The sequence below is a fragment of the Oreochromis niloticus genome, linkage group LG13 (genome assembly GCF_001858045.2).
Source record: "Oreochromis niloticus isolate F11D_XX linkage group LG13, O_niloticus_UMD_NMBU, whole genome shotgun sequence".
Classification (NCBI taxonomy): domain Eukaryota; kingdom Metazoa; phylum Chordata; class Actinopteri; order Cichliformes; family Cichlidae; genus Oreochromis; species Oreochromis niloticus.
Window position 1 is genome coordinate 22,136,872 of NC_031978.2, and position 19,674 is coordinate 22,156,545.

The following is a 19,674-nucleotide window of genomic DNA, read 5'->3' on the forward strand; positions in this document are numbered from 1 at the left end:
TAATGCATCTTGTGTAATATCCATGATTTATACTTCCATTGCATATGTGTTGTTGTTGTTTTGTTGTTGTTGTTTTATTTATATACAGTTTTGCATTCACTGCATTGGCAGTGTCTTTGGAATAATTGTAATGTTGAAATATGAAGCTGTTGCTAGTCAGATGGTTTCCAGATGGTATTGCATGCTAAATCAAAATCTAACGGTACTTTTCTATGTTCATAATTTCATCAATTTCATCACGATGTCCAACATGACTCACTGAAATGCAACCCCAAACCATGACACGCACTGTTGTACCTGTCTCTTGGACTTTTTTTTTCTGTTTCCTGAGGACAAGACTGTCAGATACTGTTCACCTGCTGCAGAAATGTTTTTCAGCCTGCCAGTTCCTCTTTTGACCCTCGTATGTAGTTTACTCGGTTTTTTTTAAGGACATACTGTACACCATGCAGAGATGTGCCACGTTTTCAGCTAATAACTGTTTCTTGGAATCACCTTGATCATTCAAAATTACTAGTTTAAAAAAGTACTAGCACATAATAACAGGGTGCAATATTCTAGCAGGCTGGGCATACATGGAACACCATAACCAAGTGGCTGGGATTGTATACAGGAACATCTGTGCCAAGTATGGCCTGGAAGTCCTGAGGTCAAAATGGGACACACCCCCTAGGGTGGTTGAGAATGACCAAACCAATATCCTGTGGGACTTCCAGCTACAGACAGAGAAAGTGGTGATGGCTTAACCAACCAGACATAGTAGTGGTGGACAAGCAGAGACAGCCACAGTGATAGCTATAGTGATACAGAAAGAGCACATCATCAGGAAGAAGGAACATGAGAAGCTTGAGAAGTACCAAGGGCTAAGACAAGAACTTGAGAAGATGTAGAGGGTGAAGATAACAGTGATCCCAGTGGTAATCGGAGCGCTTGGTGCAGCGACACCCAAGCTAGGCGAGTGGCTCCAGCAGGTTCCAGGAACAACATCCAAGATCTCTGTCTAGAAGACCGCAGTCCTAGGAACAGCTAAGACACTGCGCAGCACCCTCAAGCTCCCAGGCCCTTGGTAAAGAACCTGAGCTTGAAGGATAGACCATCCACAGGGGCGAGAGTGGACAGACGGACTGACTGACTGACTACGTTAACAGTTAAAGCAGAGATGCAAACAGCACTTGCTGGAAAAGCATAAAATCAGATAGAGATATAGAGAGATAGATATAGACAGAGATATCTATATAGATAGATATATACATATATTTTTTTTTAAATATTTGCTGCATGTTTTATTTTCAGCTTCACAGAAAGTGACACTGCGATGTATTAGCTGCTCATTGTTTACAGAATATACATGTCGCACCACTGTTAACAGTTAAAGCAGAGGTGCAAACAGCACTGGCTGGAAAAGCATAAAATCAGATAGATTGATAAATATTTCGTTAATATTTAATAATTTATTTAAGCATAGCAGAAAAGCAAAATGACAAACAGGATGAAGAAAGAAATTAAAAATGCACGCCATGAAAGAGTTCGGGCCTTAGGAGGTTAATCTAAAAATTGTGGACTACTTTCTTGGCCCACCACAGAGTCGCGGCCTCACTTTGGAAGCCATACATTTACAGATATTACAACTACTTTAGAAATGTGTTTAGTCAAAAGTTTTGGTTCCTCTAAGTGTGTTTGAATTAAAAAAAAAAAAAAAAGAACAGCCATGATGGCTGAGAGTCACATGTTTGCTTCGGATCACCTGACGGTGACGCATAAAGGCAACAACACCCTCGCAGTCTGCATTGCAGTCCTCTCCCTTCTCCAGTCAGTCTTCCCCGACAACCAACACAAACACACGGATTGGAAAACAGCGCAGTCATGCTGCTCCTAACTCTTCTTTTGGTGTCCTCAGGTAGTATTAAAACAAGTGTAAAAATAATGTGTTTTTTAACATTATAGGTGACCTGATTTCGACAGTTGTCGGTCTATGAAAACAAGCTTTTTGGTTGTATAACTATCTGCGTTTTAACATCAATAGGCGGAAGCGTTCAAGTAGCTTTGATATACAAGTATACCGGGAATTATTTTTAATTATTTTTTTAGTAATATAACCTGGGAGTTTGTTTTCAAATTATAATATATAGATAATAATTTTCTACACGTTTTAACGATATAGCGGTGTCAAATGAATCTTTAACCGCGTGACTTTGAGGTTTATTGTTTGCCCGTTGGCCTTAGCTGTGCTAACGCAAGCTTCTTAGCTAATGCTATTTAGCTACTTCAGCTAACTAACGTTACTACAACAGTTACCCGAAAATAGCGTTTACGTGTGTAAATATGAAGGAACACCACAATGGAAACCCGAGCAGTCAGCTAACTGTTGTAGACCCCTGTTCGGCCCAGTATCTGGTGCTTTGTTGACTACTGGTAATGTTGAAGGGGAAGTTTACGTTTGATCTGCTAAAGCAGCACTTTGGTTCCACCCACCCCGAAATGTTGAATTTGAAACTTTCTTTTCAGTTTTTTGTTTCTTTTGGGGGGATTTTGGAACGGGACCTATACTTGTGTTTCACTTTGATTGTGTTGATGGGTGTATCCTTATATTGTGATAAAAATGCGTCACCGATACCAACCATTTATTTCTGCAATAAAACCAAACATAACCTGCAAAACTAGGCTATTGATGCGGATACATGTTATTTTGGTGTTGTGCCATTTGGACTATGGACTATCATGGCAGAAGCCTGGTTTCCTTACAGACCAGGCTGTTTCACACACCGACTTCTTTGCTTTGTGTAGTTACTGCTTAGTTTCACCTGGATTTCTGGGTGAAACGTAACGTCTGTTTTTTTACATCCACATTCCTGCATTGGCATTCTTACTCCCGCATGTCACAGGTTTTGGGCTTAGTCACATTGTTTAACATGTGTCGTGTACTTTCTGCTGATAGTTGGCTGTTTGGATCACAAAAACCGTGTAGCCTGTCGCATTAAACAGTTTTATACCGCAGGTTACATGCTGATATTGCCAAATCCAATCTGAATCCTGCTTAAAGCCTGTTGTGCTTTTACTGTGTCATGTGATCGTGATTACTCACCTCAAGTGTTTTTCTGTTGTTGTTGTTTTTTTTCTTGACTTTATAGAAACCTGAATGTAGGCTTTTAGGTCACACAGAATTTGTTGACTTACTGTAAAACTTTTTCTTGCCATAAATTGCTGAACAGGCAGTTTCTACTGTTGTCTGCCTCAGAACAGCTTGTCGTTTTGTATAAAAAGCTCATGTGTCCCTGCATACACTGTAGCTGGTGATTGAAGGTTTGTTGGTTCAGCCTTGCCTTCATTGCTCATTCTTGGCTGTTATCACTCAAGTCTGCTCACTGGCCTTGAAATCCAATAATCAGTGAGTGTAAGCTTACTTTTAGTTTGTCACATTTTCCAAATGTAGTTTTTGTGACATGCAGATAGTTTGGATCTTCATTTCAAAACCATTAATGGGCAAAACAGGAAACACTGCATGCAAAACATGGGTGCCTTCCTGCATCACTTTTTCACTTCAGCAAACATGAAGAACAGTAAAGGCTTTTTTTTTTTTTCTTTTTTTTTTTTGCATTGAGCTATACACCCCCCCACCCCAACCCCTACTTCTGCAATTGTGATGCATGAGTGAACAATTAAATTCCCCTGATGCCAGATAGATATGCTAATAGGGACACCCCCCCCCCCCCCCCCCGCCATGGTCATAAACCTTAGCAAAGTATAGTATAGCTGGGTACCCATAATCCTCAGTGATTTGTAAATTATCTTGGTTTTAAGTGAGCTTTATTAGTATTGTTCTTTATTAGTATGGAGAGACAAGGGTGCTATCATGAAACTAAATCTTAATTACTATAAAAATAATACAATATCAGTACACTTCTTTTTAGAGTTAAAGGTAATGATCGTGAGTTTATTTTTTTTTTTTTTAAAAAAACAACAACCAAGAACCCCTCACTACTTTCTGAAAAACCTCTTAGAACTCAGTCGACATGGTTAACAGCTGACCTTTTGCCTGTCGTCTTTACAGAGTTGTTTAAAATTAAACCTGCAGGGCAGTGTCTTATTGAAATCATACTTTAAGTTGAGGAAGTTGGCCTTGAATTTCCTTTCTGTGGTCTGACGAGTCCTGCTTGATAAAGTCATACTCTCTATTTTTGGTCTAATCGAGCTAGTTTAGCCTTTTTTAAAACTTTAAACATAGTTGAAGTATAATCTAAAAGAAGAAAATGAGAACTCTGAAAAACAAATGTATCGGTTTCCATTTCTGTCATATAAAGCAGCGGTGAACTTGCCGAGGAACATGGTTTTGTTATGAGATTGCTTTTTGATCTCTCTGTAACTGCTGCTTTAGATTTCTGCAGTGAATCTCTGTAAACTTTTAAGATGTAACCTATGGTGTCTGACACTGTTGCCAGTCAGAGGTTGTCCTAGTTTTATATTTGGTGTCAGCCATGACAGAGGGGAAAGAAATTTTGGTACTTTTTTCTTTCTTTTCTTTTCTTTTCTTCTTTTTTTTTTTTTTTTTTTTTTTTTTTTTGCCCTGGAGTCCCCACTCTTTATTGTAGTCATATTTTTATCCTCCCACCACAGAGGCAAATATATTTCTCCCACAAATTCTTCCACTTTGTACATTCCCTCACGTCCATTCTGATAGCTAAAGCTATCTCCGTCCAGGAATTTGCTTACATTCGTGAGCACTCATGTTGCTACCATCATTATTATTCCTTGTATTGAGGTGATTATTATTCTCTCACTGATCCATTCTGTGGCAAAAAAGTAGCTGGAAATGCACATTAGGTTTTTGTTTTTGTTTTGTTTTAATGTACGAGCGACTCACAATAACTGCATCAGTGCAACGTGTAGTTATATTTTCAAGGAAGTGGATATTGGGATATGATGTATTTGTGTTGTGAGGTTTTAGAGGGGTCTGCACATATGACTTTGAGCATAGATTTAACACAAAAGTATACATTGTCTGTCAAAGCATGACTCTTTGTCCTCTTCACAGCGGTGGCAACTCCTCTGCTGGGCACTGAGCAGTGTGCTCGTGGCCCCCCCTACTGGTGTAAGAATGTAAAAACTGCGTCTCTGTGTGGAGCTGTGACTCACTGCCAGCAGAATGTGTGGAACAAGCCCCAGATGGTGAGTGATCTGTATATATTTTAACAGATTTATTTATTTTTTTTAATTCCCCAAATGGCAAACTGTTCTGTTATGCTTTCTCCTACATTGAAATGTGTAGTTAGGCAAACATGAATGGATTTTTTTTTTTTTTTTTTACTTTTTGTTTTTTACTTAAAACAACATTTATTTTTTTTTAATTTATTTTTTTTTTTGCAGCTTTTTATTTACACACTCAATTCTCTGGTTTCAGAAATCTGTGCCATGTGTCCTGTGTAAAGAGGTTCTGACTGTGGTTGGGCAAGTACTGAAGGAGAATGCCACTGAGGTAAGGCCAAAAGATCCACAACTTTTTTTTTTTTTTTTTTTTTTTTAATTTATTTTTTTATAAGAGTTCCCTGCAACCACACTAAGATTTAAACATTGGTATTTGCATATTTCTGTGACTGCAGGCTGAGATCCTAGGGTACCTGGAGAAGGCCTGCCAGCTCATCCCTGATCAAGATTTGAGTAAAGAGTGCAAAGAGAGGGTGGATGACTACTACCCCATCCTCATGGGAATCATCAAGGGAGAACTGGTGAGCTTCTTGAATCTCTTTGTGCGAGCTTTCAGTTTAAATATAGGTGGCTATCTGAGCCTTTAGCATTTGGACAAAAAAAACATTCATTATTGAGTTTGTCTTAGAGTTGTACTGTCATAAGGTTTACATTTTGAACCATATTGCATGCTTTCAAATATAACCCATAGATTCTTTTAAACGTTTGCTTTGTCTGTGCATTTATCATTCTGCTCTTTTTAAGACTCTAAGTAAATACCCCATCTGTTACTTCTTTCTTTCTAAAGGGAAACGGAAGTGGTTGTGTGACCAGAGTGCACCCAGCTTAAAAAGGGCTATTGATGGGGAAATTAGTTTTAAGTCTAAATGGGAACAGAGTAGTCATTGTGCAATACTAAACCCATGACTAGGAGCATTTAGTGTAGTTGTCTTAACGCACACCTGCTACACCATTCTTGAGGAAAAAGAATCCATTTAGTATTTACTAAACCAGTTTGTTCGCACAGGACATGCAGACTTTTTTTTTTTTTTTTTTTAAGCACGGTCGACTTAAATGATTTCACTTCTCTTTAGGCTAATGTGTGTGGGAAGCAAAGTGTTTTGGTCAAAGGGAGTTTAAAATGGGGAAGGTATTGAAAGTAATATGAAGTTGTGTTTATTAGGATGATCCTGCCGTGGTGTGTGGAGCCATGGGACTCTGTCAGTCACAGCAGGCAGCCCTGGCTAAGGTTCAGGCCCAGGAGCAGCTCTTGTCCAATGAAATACCTCAAGTTGACCTTTCCCAGCAAGTGTCTCCCTTCCTCTTCAATGTGCCCGGGCTCCTTTATCCTCTGGAGAACCCCAAAGAGGAGGCCCCCAAGCAAGAGTCTCCAAAGCAGGTAAGCTTGAAATGTCCTCAACACCTGCTGTTAAGTGTACTCTTTATTTGGCACTGAAACTTGCCTGTCTTCCTTGTAGGAAAGTGATACAGTATGCCAGGACTGCATCAAACTGCTGACTGATGCTCAGGCAGAGGCCAAAGCCAATTCTTCATTTATCGACTCTCTCATTGAGAATATTGAGAAGGAGTGTGATATGCTGGGGCCAGGCTTGGCTGACCAGGTAAATATCCCACATGTGGGTTTCTTCACCACACAGAGTGAGGAAAAACAAAGCTTTTCTAATACCTGTACTTCTGTCTTTGCAGTGTAAGCAATATGTTAGCCAGTATGGAACCCTGGTTGTGCAGCAGCTCATGTCCATGGTGAGTCTTCTGGTTCCTTTTGATGATGTGCTTTAACCTTCTGTTTGACTTTTTGAAGCTACAACGTGGCTTAAATAGTTATTTCATTGTAGTACTTAAGCTTAGAAGCAAATGCAGCAAGACATTTTTGTACAACAGCACCACCTGGCCTGCTGACTTAAACTTGGTCACGTTCGCTTGTGCTCTTTTCAAATTTTATCTTCTTACTTTGTTTGTTTTCACCTGTGTTCCTTTGTTACTTTTCTCCTCTCCATTCATGTCTTTTTGCTCTGTTTTCTCCTACTCTGGGTTTTGTATGCTGCTCCCCAGGAACAGGTAGGTCATTCTGTGTTCAGCCTGTAGCCTTTTAACCCTTAGGTCTTGAGACACGTGCGAATGATGGTCTAATTATACTTTTTTTTGAACACTGGGGTTGTTTGGTTAATGACCTGACACTTTGGTGCCTGTTTGAACACTATGGAGTAGGGCCACAGTCAGAGCATGCAGTTTACTTGGTTCTTGTGATATGTGCTTAGGTTATGTTAGTTTACAGAATCAAGTCAGCTATGAGGTGCACCGGTCTTTCCTGGTTCTTCATGCTGCATCTGAAATGACAGTTTGTGTCACCATGAGTGTGTGTTGCAGTGTGTGTGTGCTGGTAAAACAAAGATGTAGTAGGTGTATGTGCATAAAAACTCCTGCATATTGCATGGGTGGCAATGTGGAATTTTTATGCTATCAGCATGAAATTTTACTTTAAATTACTTACAAAAACAAAACAAAAACTTTGGCTTTTAATCCTGAGTAATTGTGCTGCTTCCTTCCTCAGCAACCCAGAGAAATCTGCGCCTTTGTTGGCTTTTGTACTGGAATGAAGAAATCCATTCCCATGATGACACTTCAGGCTGCTAAGACTGTGCCCGCTGCCAAGCTTTTCCCTGCCGCCAAGCTTTTCCCTGCCACCAAGGTAGACTCTGCTGCAGAAAAGTCTGGCAAGGTAAAGTATGTTGGATAGTGTGCAGTGGTTAATCTTGATTTTTGTATTTGATATTTATTTCAGTTTTAAATAAATAAATAAAAAATTAAAAAATGGTTGTATGGCACTATATTGCACATGCTAATGAGCCATACCCTGTGTCCAGCCCATGGTCCGTGTCCGTGATTCCCCAACCTGTACCATCTGCGAGTATGTGATGAAACAGTTGGAGAGCATGCTCGAGCAACATTCTACAGAGGTGGGCTGTGTAACACTTAATATGTCCAGTATGATCATAAAAATAAGCTACAAACTGCTGCCAACATAATACTGGTGTGGTTTGCTCTGATGTCCGGCTAACCTGTCTGTCCTGTGCAGGAGGAGATTATTCACGCTGTGGAGCAAGTGTGCTCAATCCTGCCCTCCTCTTTGAGTTCCCAGTGCAAGGATCTGATTGAGACTTATGGTCAGGCTATCATTGATCTGCTTGTGCAGCAGGCTGATCCCAAAACTGTCTGCACAGTGCTGGGACTTTGCAATGGTCAAGGACGTGCATATGTTGGTAAGTTCTCAGTCTTCAGAGCATGCTGTATGCAGATGTACATTGTGCTTTAGCTAGCTGGAACCTATCCTAGCTACCCTAGGGCACGAGGTAGCGCTGGACAGATTGCCAGGCTGTTGCAGGGCTAAACATTTAAGCATTTAAATACATGGATGGATGATCACTCCTAAAACTGTTTCACAGTTGCACTTGACAAGCCCCGCTTTAAGGTCGGAGGCTACTGTGAGGTGTGTAAAGCTGCAGTCAGTTACATTGACAGCATCCTGGAGAAGAATGCAACAGAGGCTGAGATTGAGGAAGCTGTGAGAAAAGTATGCAACTTTCTGCCTGACTCTTACAAGACTGAGGTGAGTAGATGTGCTAATTAATCTTGTGGAACTCTTTTACCTGTCCTCCTGTGACACCCTTACATTTTAACTGTGGTTTCTGTCAACAGTGTGACCAGTTGGTTCAACAGTATGAGCCAATTCTTGTTCAGCTGCTGCTCGAGATGCTTGACCCAGACTTTGTGTGCATGGTAAAAGGATTACTTATTTCAAAATAATAATAGAGTTAACTGGTAGTATGTTTCACTGGATTGTAAAGGATTAACACAATGCTGAAATATACATTTTTGGTCATTAGCAGTAAATGAGATTGTTATGGCTTAAACTGTATACCTGCAACTCAGTTTTTAACATCTGAGGTTTATGTGTGTGTGTGTGTGTGTGTGTGTGTGTGTGTGTGTAATAGAAATTGGGAGCCTGTCCTGGTGCTGCACATAGACTGCTGGGAACAGAGCAGTGCAGCTGGGGACCTTCATTCTGGTGCAAGAACATGGAGACGGCACAACAGTGCAATGTGAGTAGTTTGAAATTTGGTTAAACATATTTTTGGGTATCTTATTAACCATGACTCTTTGGCGTCATAATGCCACTGGAACTGTGATTGTAAACTCTTTAAGCTCAACCTTACTCTAATACATCTCTCCAACCACTTGTTTCTGTCTTTCAGGCTGTGGCTCATTGCCAACGCCATGTGTGGGTATAGAGGACGACCCGTACAAACTGACCTGTAGGGAATTCAACAGAAATACTCTAGTGCTGCTTCCCACTGTTAATTTTCGTGTTTAAATTAACTTTGATATTTTGAATGATGTTATGGTGGAAAGGGACTAGTGTTTTGTTCTTTTCCCCCCTCCAACAAAGTGTTGGATTATTGGGCAGGGGGGAGTATTTACATGTATAGTGGCCCACAATTGCTTCACTGTCTACTTATTCAAATTGGCATCATTTGAGTTGCACTTTCTTACTGGGAGAGGTGAAAACAAGAACACAATTTTCACATTTTGGATATTGGCTGTAAATCATCTGCCCCACTCCCCCCCACCCCAAAGCTAGATTTGCTTTCTTCCCTATTGTGGTACTCTTTGCAAATACAAATTATTTAGTTCATTAGTGTATCTGTAAATCTGCAGTAATAAATCTCTCTGAAACATTTATATTTTGTAGAGATATTTGTTGTTTTTTTTATGAGCTGACACTGGAGGTTAATCAGAGTGTAATTTGAGTTCACATTTAACTCTTTCACTCTTTAACTGTTTGTAAATCCGTGTGCTTCTAATGCACTAAAGACTTCTCAGAATTAAATGTCTGCTTGAAACGCTGAGGTAATTGTTACAGTGCAAACTTTTTAACAAATAAAGCGATTCCCAATCTATAGTTTGTTTGTTTTCCTTGTATTGTGACTGGCATTTCCCTCAAACTTTGGTAAAACTACGGTAAATGGACTGGTTCTTATATAGCGCTTTTCTACTCAGCCTTAGCACCCAAATCTTCACACAGCATTACTCATTTACACAAGTCCTTTACTTTTAATGCTTTCTAACGTTCACACTCCAGTGGATCCATCCAACGAAGTGACATTTAGTATCTTGCCCAAGGAAATTTGGCAGTTTAATTCACAACCCCCCCACAAGGGAAACATTGTTAAAAGCAAACTACCTTGTGGAAAAAAACAAAACAGGAAAACCTCTGTCTCAGTGGAGGGAAAGTATTTATTAGTAGGAAAAGGTGTAAAACTTAATAACAATACAAATAAAGTCCAATATATGTGCCCTCCAGTGGGTGTTTGAGTCTTTGCTGGGCCTATTCTTTGCTGCTGCACTCGATCAGCTCTGCTCTAAGTCTTTGTGTGCTGTCTGCTGCATCCTGAAAAAAAATGCTAGAGACTCAGATTAAGGAAGCTGTGAGGAAAGTATGAAACTGTCTCTGACAAGACAATGGTGTACTTGTATTAAAAACTAATGATCCTCACACAAATAAAACCTCTCCCAGAGTTTTATTTGTTGTCCATCGATACAGCCAGTAGTAATGAGTACAGCAATACTGAGAAGTAAGACAAACCACAGCATGTAGAGTTTTTTTTTTTTTTTAAACTGTTCATCAAGACGTGTCGAGGTTTATAGCAGGTAGACAGAATCAAGCCACATGTTCGATATCCTTTAACCATGTATTTTCACCTGTATTTAAGAAAAAAGTAAATGTCATTTTTACAATTTACTGAGTACTCCAAAATTGTCATCTGATTTTTTTTAAATTTTAAAATAAGTTGTTTCTTATAGACAGCAGTGATTGCAAATCACTTCATAAATGTAAACATATTAATGCGAGGTATAAAGAAATTAAGGCATGTTGGTCAAGTGAAAAAGAAGCTTATTGACAACTCCCCTCGAGCAGATACCTGACTTTACTGGTGCATGCTGCAGTTCTGATTCACATGAGCACCAACTTTACCCCTGAACATGACCAGGTTACTGTGTACCAGCCTGATCAGATATAGTGCACGATGAGCACAGACAATGCAGATCCAACAGCCAGTCCCAGAGCGAGAAAGAATGACATGATCACTCCTGTGGCCTCTGCAAGCTCTCGATGTACCACCTTTGGGCCGTAGATCATTGGCAGTGTGCCTAAGTAGCCATTAGAGAGACCCAGCAGGCAGTTAAAGAGCACCGGATACACATCATGATTGAACACTACCGTACGGAGGTGGTCCCTTGGCTGGTAGTTACAGAGCATGAGGAGTGGTACCATAACGGAGCGACACAGCACCAGCACAGGCAGGACTTTACTTGTGGGACCAGGGACCTGCAGCCAGGCTGTGGCTATCCTGCCAAATAAATCTGCTACGTTGTACAGGAGGAAACAGCTAAGAGGCACAAAGTAAGTGGTTGTCCAGGGGCTGCCGCTGTCCTTGTCGACAGACTGTATTCCTGAGGATACAGCAGGGAATACCATGATGGAGACAGAAAAGACATAGAAGACACTCAGTCCGAGCAGCCAAATCTTCCTAAGGATGGGTCGCAGAGGTGGGATTTTGTTTCCAGCACCTTCATCCTCACTCATGCCACCTGGACTACTGCATGTTGCTGCTGCTGCCGCCGCCATGTAGTGTCTGGAGAACAAATGGTGAATTGAAACAGGTTCATTATTAGAGAATTATAAATTCTTTATCATTAAATACAGTAATTTCACATGCATTTAATACATTAACTAAAATACAATACACACAAAATAACTGGAACAGGTTAATTTAACACCCATCCCAGTTCTTAATTTATTATAATTGTTTTGAGTTTTTTTAAATCCACCCTGTGTACGAGTTGAACACTGGTACAATCGTGTTAAATCACAAATAATGATATAAACTAGACAAGAACACATTTGTACAATAAAAATGCAGATGTGGTTGGTGGTGTATTTAACCACATGGAAACCAGAACTTTTCCCTACTACTGACCTTGAATATGCCAGCCTGGGCAACAGCAAATAAGTGATGATGCAAAGCAGAATGAAGACATCTGCCGTGAGGAAATAGGCCAGAGCGCTGTCTGTCACATCTTTAGCCATGGCTAGGTCTGCTATTGAGGCTAAAGCACTCAGTGTACCTCCCATAGCCTGACCTGAGGCATAGAAGAAGCTTGTTTTAAGTATTGTGCAGCAGATAAAAGTCTCGCATAGTCACCTCTTTAATTTTTTTTGTTTGTCTTTTCAAATGTTAGAAGCTTTATTAGAAAGCAGGCTGAAAGGAAATGAGAAAGAGAGGCAGTAACATCTAACAAAGGTCTCCAAGACTTATAAATGTTATGATTGTATGTGCAGCATCCCAAATTCTTGCCTCACTATGATAACCAGTAAATTCAGTGTGTTAAATAATGATAAGGGGCTGAAACATTTAGGACCATCTTTACTATAAGGGTAAACTATACTGGTACATTGTGAAGTAAGAAGTACAAATTAAAGTTATTATATACAGTAAAATCATCTTCATGAAGCAGCACATAATCAGCATTTGAAACATGAGAAAATATTTGTGAGCATGCACAGTGTCAACCAAAGACATCTCTAACTTGACTTGAACGATCTCTACCTGATATGAGGGCCTGAGAGATCCTCATGGGAAAGCGGCCGCTGATCCCGAAAATGCTACCATAGAAGATGTTGGAGGCTCCGCTGACTATGGCCACGCTGACCAGTGTGACGACTAAGAATCCTATCCTGTAGTTTGACGTGTCCACCTTCACCAGCACTGTGGTCACCGCGAACATCAACAGGATCACAAACAGCGATGAAAGGATTCGGAATTTTGAAGACAGCCTATGCACACAAACACATACTGGGATTAGACAGAAGGATCTTTGAGCTCTGTTAACAAAATTGGGTTTACAAAAGTAAACATGGACATCAAATCAGCTTTTATATTTTCCTTCATACAGCACTCTAACAGACAGATCTTTTAGCTCTTTGGGGCATATATCACATTTAAATGTTTCAGATCAACACATTTTTAATATTAGTCTAAAGATAATCAAAGAAGATACATAATACAGTTTGTAGGAAAGGAAAGGAAAATAACATAAACAAAAAACCAAACTTTAGCACACCCTGTATCAAAATTCAGAGGAGGAATTGCTAGTGTGCTTCGGATCAATGTCCTGCTACACAACTCAAGTGAGCCTGAGCTTCAGGACTGAACTAATTACCGGACATTTGCTGGTAGAGAGAAAAATTCATGGTCTCAACAATTACAACAAACTGTCCCGGTCCTAAAGCAGTAAAGCGACCAGAGACCATCACACTACACTGTTTGACTGTTGATATGTTGTTATTTTCATGAAATGCTGTGTTAGTTTAGTGTCAGATGTAGCGGGACTGAAACCTTCCAAAAAGTTCAACTTTTGTCAAGTTATTTCACAGAAAGATTTCAAGATGTTTTTTGGCAAAATGTGAGACGAGCCTTTGTGTTGTTTTTGGCCAGCAGTGGTTTCCTCCTCGGTCAAGTGATGCATCTCCCTGAGAAACTGTGTAGGGGTTGGAATGAAATGAGAATGTAAAAACTAATATTGATGATCTGAAACATGTAAATGTGATGAATATGCCAAAAAAAAACCCCAAAACCCAAGAAATCAGGAAGGGAAAATGCTTTTTCACAGCACTGTAACTGTTTTCAAGTTCATGAGCAGGAGAAACCACAAAGAGAACAAGGGAGAAAGGCAACTTCACTTAACCAGATTTCACCCCAAATTTGAGGATCTCTCAAAAGGGCCCCATTTATCAGAACCCACCCACAAGGCTACCATGGTAAAACCCTCTGGTCAAGTGACCCATCTCCCTGAGAAATGTGTGTAGAGGTTGAATTGTACTGGCTGGCAAGAGTACAGAGTCATCCAGAGTGATGCAAAAGTCACATGTATCCTCATTTGACCGTTCACAATGGGTTTGCATTTATTTCTTTTGTTGTGTTGTTTAAACGTGTTATAAACTATTACACACACACGCAGTCTGGCCTAATGTGACACAGCTAGCCTTGAATTATCCACCCCAATAATAAACACAGCTGAACAAAAATCCAGAGAGAGGGTGAGGAGACACACTAGATCAAATGTTCCAAGGTAAATTAGATCACCGCTGCCCTGTCCTTTAAGAACCTAGACAGGACAAATGTGACATTGTACCGTCCAATCATCCAGTAACTGAACAGCAAGGCTGAACTGTGAACGACAGAAAACTCTCCGAGAGGACTGACCTGTGTGTGTGTGTGTGTGTGTGTGTGTGTGTGTGTGTGTGTGTGTGTGTGTGTGTGTGTATATGGGGAGCTAACCTGTTAACAAGAACGTAGTTGAGGATCAGACACAACACAGAGGGCACAGTGGAGGCCATGGAGAGATAACTTTCAAAGTAATCCTGTGAACAGAGAGATAAAAGAAAACATTTTTGCTCAGTATTCACTTGAATAAAAGCAGAAAGTTATGTATGCATGTGGCATCTGACACCCAAAAGAAAAAGGAAGTGAAAGGGGAGGGTGGAAACGAATAGATCAATCTGTAATATCCATTTCCTCCAAGTCTAAGCAAGTGTTTATCTCGCAAAATCAAAAATTAATCAAGACTTAATGGCAGTTTGCTTTATGTTTTTCTTACACATTAATGCATACAAGTGTCACCTTGAGTGAGAACAAATGAACAAATTCCACAATGTCTGGGAGCAGTTCCACTTGACTGCGCTGCAATGGATTTCAATGAGACGCAAAAAGACAGCAAGTCATATGATCTCAGACGGGGTTGCAACAGCTTCATGTCACAAGCATGCAGAATTGCCCAGATGTGCTTCTTCCTGTGAAAAACATGCATATCACGCTGTGTTAAGCACTCACACTGAGGTCGGAATGCTGCTCCTCCTTGCCGCTGTGATGAGTGTCGTTGCTAAGTTTATAGAGCCAGTAGTGTTTAGCTGTTATGAAGAAGTTCCAAGGCAGCAGGGATCCAATGCCCATCAGAAAGAAAATGATGTACACCAAATAGTACGAGTCCTCTGGACTGTAGCGCACAGCCAAAGGTGGTGGGGAATTTTGGGGCAGAAGAGACGCAGAGAGGCTATGGTCTTCGCTCTCTTCGTCTTCCTCATCTGATTCATCATGGTTACCAAGTGCATTAGGAAGATATGATGAGTTGAGACTGGGGTGCACAGGTCCTGTACCGTCCATTTCCACAGACTGCGTGCAGGACACCCACAAAGTGAAGGCTGCAAAAGTGAAGAGCACTAAGGCAGGAAATTTTAAACAGAAAGCTGTGGAGGAGAAGAAGAAGAAAAATATGAGAACAAAACAAGTTCACTGAGGAACTGGCATTATACTGTTATTATAATACTCACTTTTATTAGAACTTGTCCACAGATGCGAAAAGACAACCACGTTTGCTTGGAGCCCATAGTTTGGAGAGGTCACTGATGCTGATAGAAATTCCGGTGAATCAGCCACCTGACATGATCAATTTCATTCAGTGTTGGAGGTAGTCTTGCATCTTCCACATCTGTTTCTTTATAACATGTACGAAATAAAAATTTTTTAAAAAAGTATCCTGTGTTTGTCACCACAGTATGGTCAGTAAACATTCACAGTAAATAGACAATCGTGACCTGCTGTGGACTGTCAAAGGAGATCAATGCCCTTTTCTTAATGGGCCACTGCAACTACGGATTTGAACCCACAATTAAATGCTCCATCAGAAAGGAAAAGTCAGCATTTATATAAATTCTCATATTAGGGCATGTTCTTGTTGAACCATAATACTGGCTTTCAGTAGTTTTTTAAAGCGTATCCACTCTTTCTTAAAAGTAAAGTATCACATGAAAGACGCTAAAAATAAGTGGTAAGTGATGCAAGCAGGATCGCTCATGAGACCAGACCAGAAGGCTGCCTGGAGTGTTTGAACACTGCAGGCAGGAACAGACAAACGAAACAAAGCAGGTTCAAACTAGCACGGCTTTATCACGTCAAAAAGTAGGTCATTAAAGGCGACTGACGTGAAAGCACACAGCTGACTTTGCATCTTAAAATCGTGATGTGCGTCGCTGATGAGGAACAAATATTCACGTGATGCTTACCCACGAAAAAGCAATAGTAACAGTAAGTAAAAACAGACCCAAGAGCCGCTTCTTTTAACAAAGTATCCTGCTAGCAGCAGTTTTTACGACACCCGGTGTTCATTGTAAAATTATTCTGCTCCTTCGTTGGCACTCTTCATTTTAAGGGTCGTTAAGGGCGAAAAGATGTCTTTTATTCGTTAACACTTACACTTAGACCGTGAACACTTACACATGACCTAACAGTAGATGTTAGCTAAGTGTAAAAAGAAACGTGAGCAACCTTACAACCCATACAAACTGTAGCTAAAGTAAAAATAATTTAAATGTACCTCTCGCTGTGGACTCCTTCGCTGTTGCTTCTGCCTTAGCGCGTAATGGACCGCCTCAAAAACTCCGGTCAGCTGACCAGGGCTGACAACAACAAAAACATCATTTCCGGTAAAAAGCCTTCAACGTTAAAGCCGTAAACATTTAAAACAACCAAGAGCTGATTCAAAACATATAATTTTACAAAGTGGCAAAATAAAATATCGCCGAGTTACGCTTATATGTATAAAACTCAGAGGCATTTCAAAATATGTTTGAAAAGGATTTCTAAAATCTGTTGTGGATAAGGAAAAACCGGAAGTCTTGTCAATATAGAGACCAATGACTGTAGAAAACAGTCTACAGCCATTGATAGAGACAAACACTTTTCGCTACAGCCTTTTTAAATGAAAAGCGCGAGTTTAGCTTATGAAAAAATGTCTCATGTTCACAAATTTTCAGACACAGTGAGCACTGCTGTTACGTGATCCTTGCTGTTAATAGGTTTCATTTTGTTTTTTGAGAAAGTGCAGCAATTTCTATGGGAAAAATGTTTGTAATGTGCATGAAGAGAGCAATAAATTATTTGTAGAACTTGTTTACTATGTAGCGCCATCTCTATATGGAGCGTGCCTTGCTGTGTGTTACTAATGTAGAGCAAAACATATTTTAACAAGTGACCAAAAAACACTTTTACTTTGCAGACAAATCCTTTACAAATATTTTAAATATGTATACTGCTACGAAACCTATAATGATGGGAATTATTTAAATTGGATTTGATCTAACAATTGGGTTTTGGTTTCTGAGATATATATACAGCCATGGTGAAAGAGTAATGCAGTGTAGTAGTCGATTTCTTTAATCAAACTAACAAATTATAATGTAATACAATATGTAGATCTTAGTTGTAAAGTCATCTTTCCTTGCTGACGTAATAGTATCAGTTCTAGTCTATATGTGACGGGAGTACATTTTCAAGCTTTTCTTGATATTGTTTTCTCTCTTGCAAAAAAGGAGTCATGTTGAATATTGTGGCTTTGTGCATATATCACATTTATTACTCCAGTAAAATAAATACATAAAAAATAATGCTTAAATCATTAGCCTATATTTGCCAGGAGAGGGCACTGTAGAACAACATATCCACAGGTCTCGTCGTGTACCTCTCTTGTAAAGAAGAATTCCAACACCTGTAAGAAGAAAAACGCCAACAAAACAGGGAGGAGAAGCAGCGATTTATTGAAACGTGTACAAACATAAATTATATAAGGAAAAACACACAGTAAGGTAGGCTTCTAACAAGTTTGAAAGTTAATATTTGGTGTGATCACCTTTATTCTTCAACACAAGCTGAAATCTTTTAGTAAAGCTTTTTTGTCATTTCTTTAAATAGTCGTCAGGAATAGTTCTTCCGGCTTCTTGAAGAATATTCAAAGCTCTTAGTATGTTCGCTGCCTTTTGTTTTGTTCCCTGTGAAGATGATCATACACTGCTTCAATAATTTTTATGTTCAAGCTCCAATCCGTGACTGATAGTGCTCCACTGTGTGTTTTTCTATCCGGGTATTCTTTCACTGTACTGGTATTCTATTTGGGATCACTGTCATACTATAAAAATTAATCCACATTCAATCAGATGCTTTACAGACAGTATCACGTGATGGATCAAAATCTTTTCTGCGTTCATAATTCCGTGACTTTTAACAAGACCCACAACACCACTGGTGGAAATGTAGCCCCAAACCATGGCAGAGCCTCCACTCTGTTTTACAGATGGCTTTAGATACACTGTTGTACTTGTCTCCTGACCTCTTCCATACATACTGATAATAATTTGAGCGGTTACCACAGACTTTTAGCACAGTTCTTGTGTAATCTGGCATACCGCTTTCTTTTTCTTGACAGCCACCCATCCACTGAGACCATTTCTGATGACGATTCAGTGACCAGTAGATGGATCAACTGAGCGGCCAGATACATCTCTCAGGTCCTGTGTCAGGTCTTTGCCAGATTTTTTTAATATGTATTCAGTTCATTACTTTCAGATACTATTCATCTGCTGTAGAGAATGTTTATTTGTTTTGTTTAGATTTTTTTTGTCTTCCACTTATTCAGTTCCCTTAAATTCTTTTAAGGAGACAGTGCACACCATGCTGAGATATGGCGAGGCTTAACAAATTAAACTAAAACATTACCGAATGGGTTGCAAATGAGTGAAAAAGCAGCTGATGTCACACAGCCTGTTGCTCAAGATCACTTTAACTTTACTTTAAAAATGACAAGAAAGTCTGGCTCCTTGGAAGCAAAATAAAAATAAATGATGGAGGGCTGGCTCAAGACTTTCACACATTACTATAGAGCTCAGTTTGATCTTTTACTGGGGTGGACCAGTAAAGCAACTGTAACCTAATTATGATGCCCCCCCCCCACTTTCTTTATTCATTCAGTCTGCTGTCATTACACGAGCATTACAGAGCACAGACAAAAAACCTTCACATCTAGAGTGTTTTGGGAACTAACCCTTAAACACTCACCAGAATTTAAAAATAATAACTTTCCATAGAGTTCAGGGCCAGAGTAGTAGCACTGGCATCACCACAACAGGAATAGCAGTGTATTTTATTGGGAAACATGAATTATTAATGGCTTCACAGTGGGCTGGACTGGAACCATTGACAGGCTAGTTCTGGGTGCATGTTTCACACCAGCGCCTTAGGTACTCTTCATATGGTCACACACTTATTTAAAATGCTGTAGGCTCAGCAATGACTGTTATCAAGCAATAAAGCAGGAGAAGGATATGTTTAGTTAACGCTGCATGTTCTCATTTTCTTTTCCTTAAAACACAAAAACATCCTTTGCAGGGCTGAAGCTAGAGTCAGCTTTTATACCATCATTTTATACATTATACAAGATTCAGTTATCTCACGCACTGTCAGCCACCAATGAAACAGGTGCAAAGTGTTGTCTACCTTACAGCAATGCACGCTCCATATAGAGATG

General features: G+C 39.8%; 2 protein-coding genes across 3 annotated transcripts; one reads left to right on the forward strand and one right to left on the reverse strand.

Annotated features, from left to right (window-relative positions):
• Window positions 1-1,740: 1,740 nt before the first annotated feature.
• psap (prosaposin) lies at window positions 1,741-10,159 on the forward strand. 2 transcript variants are annotated; one of them, XM_005473986.4, is made up of 15 exons: window positions 1,741-1,897; window positions 5,030-5,163; window positions 5,396-5,470; window positions 5,595-5,720; window positions 6,362-6,577; window positions 6,657-6,800; window positions 6,886-6,942; window positions 7,252-7,257; window positions 7,751-7,918; window positions 8,064-8,156; window positions 8,276-8,459; window positions 8,643-8,806; window positions 8,896-8,976; window positions 9,192-9,299; window positions 9,453-10,159. In XM_005473986.4, exons 1-15 carry the CDS (start codon window positions 1,864-1,866, stop codon window positions 9,486-9,488), a joined length of 1,626 nt encoding a protein of 541 aa, XP_005474043.1. In that variant the 5' UTR covers window positions 1,741-1,863; the 3' UTR covers window positions 9,489-10,159. The 2 variants fall into 2 exon arrangements, with proteins under 2 accessions (XP_005474043.1, XP_003441060.1); XM_003441012.5 differs by lacking the exon at window positions 7,252-7,257.
• On the reverse strand, window positions 9,546-16,824 carry slc29a3 (solute carrier family 29 member 3). Its single transcript, XM_019366323.2, has 7 exons — window positions 16,693-16,824; window positions 15,650-15,813; window positions 15,153-15,565; window positions 14,601-14,683; window positions 12,870-13,096; window positions 12,240-12,402; window positions 9,546-11,894 (listed from the first exon to the last, which is right to left on the reverse strand). Exons 3-7 carry the CDS (start codon window positions 15,480-15,482, stop codon window positions 11,270-11,272), a joined length of 1,428 nt encoding a protein of 475 aa, XP_019221868.1. The 5' UTR covers window positions 15,483-15,565; window positions 15,650-15,813; window positions 16,693-16,824; the 3' UTR covers window positions 9,546-11,269.
• Window positions 16,825-19,674: the final 2,850 nt, after the last annotated feature.

Bases quoted from the DNA above. Each gene is read 5' to 3' on its own strand.
- slc29a3 (XM_019366323.2), bottom strand. From the start codon at position 15,482: ATGGACGGTACAGGACCTGTGCACCCCAGTCTCAACTCATCATATCTT. The intron at 14,684-15,152 runs GTGAGTGCTTAA...CTCTGTTCACAG, and splicing joins AGCAGCATTCCGACCTCAGT to GATTACTTTGAAAGTTATCT. The intron at 13,097-14,600 runs GTTAGCTCCCCA...TTGTGTGCATAG, and splicing joins AACTACGTTCTTGTTAACAG to GCTGTCTTCAAAATTCCGAA.
- psap (XM_005473986.4), top strand. From the start codon at position 1,864: ATGCTGCTCCTAACTCTTCTTTTGGTGTCCTCAG. The intron at 6,578-6,656 runs GTAAGCTTGAAA...TCTTCCTTGTAG, and splicing joins AGCAAGAGTCTCCAAAGCAG to GAAAGTGATACAGTATGCCA. The intron at 7,919-8,063 runs GTAAAGTATGTT...CCCTGTGTCCAG, and splicing joins CTGCAGAAAAGTCTGGCAAG to CCCATGGTCCGTGTCCGTGA.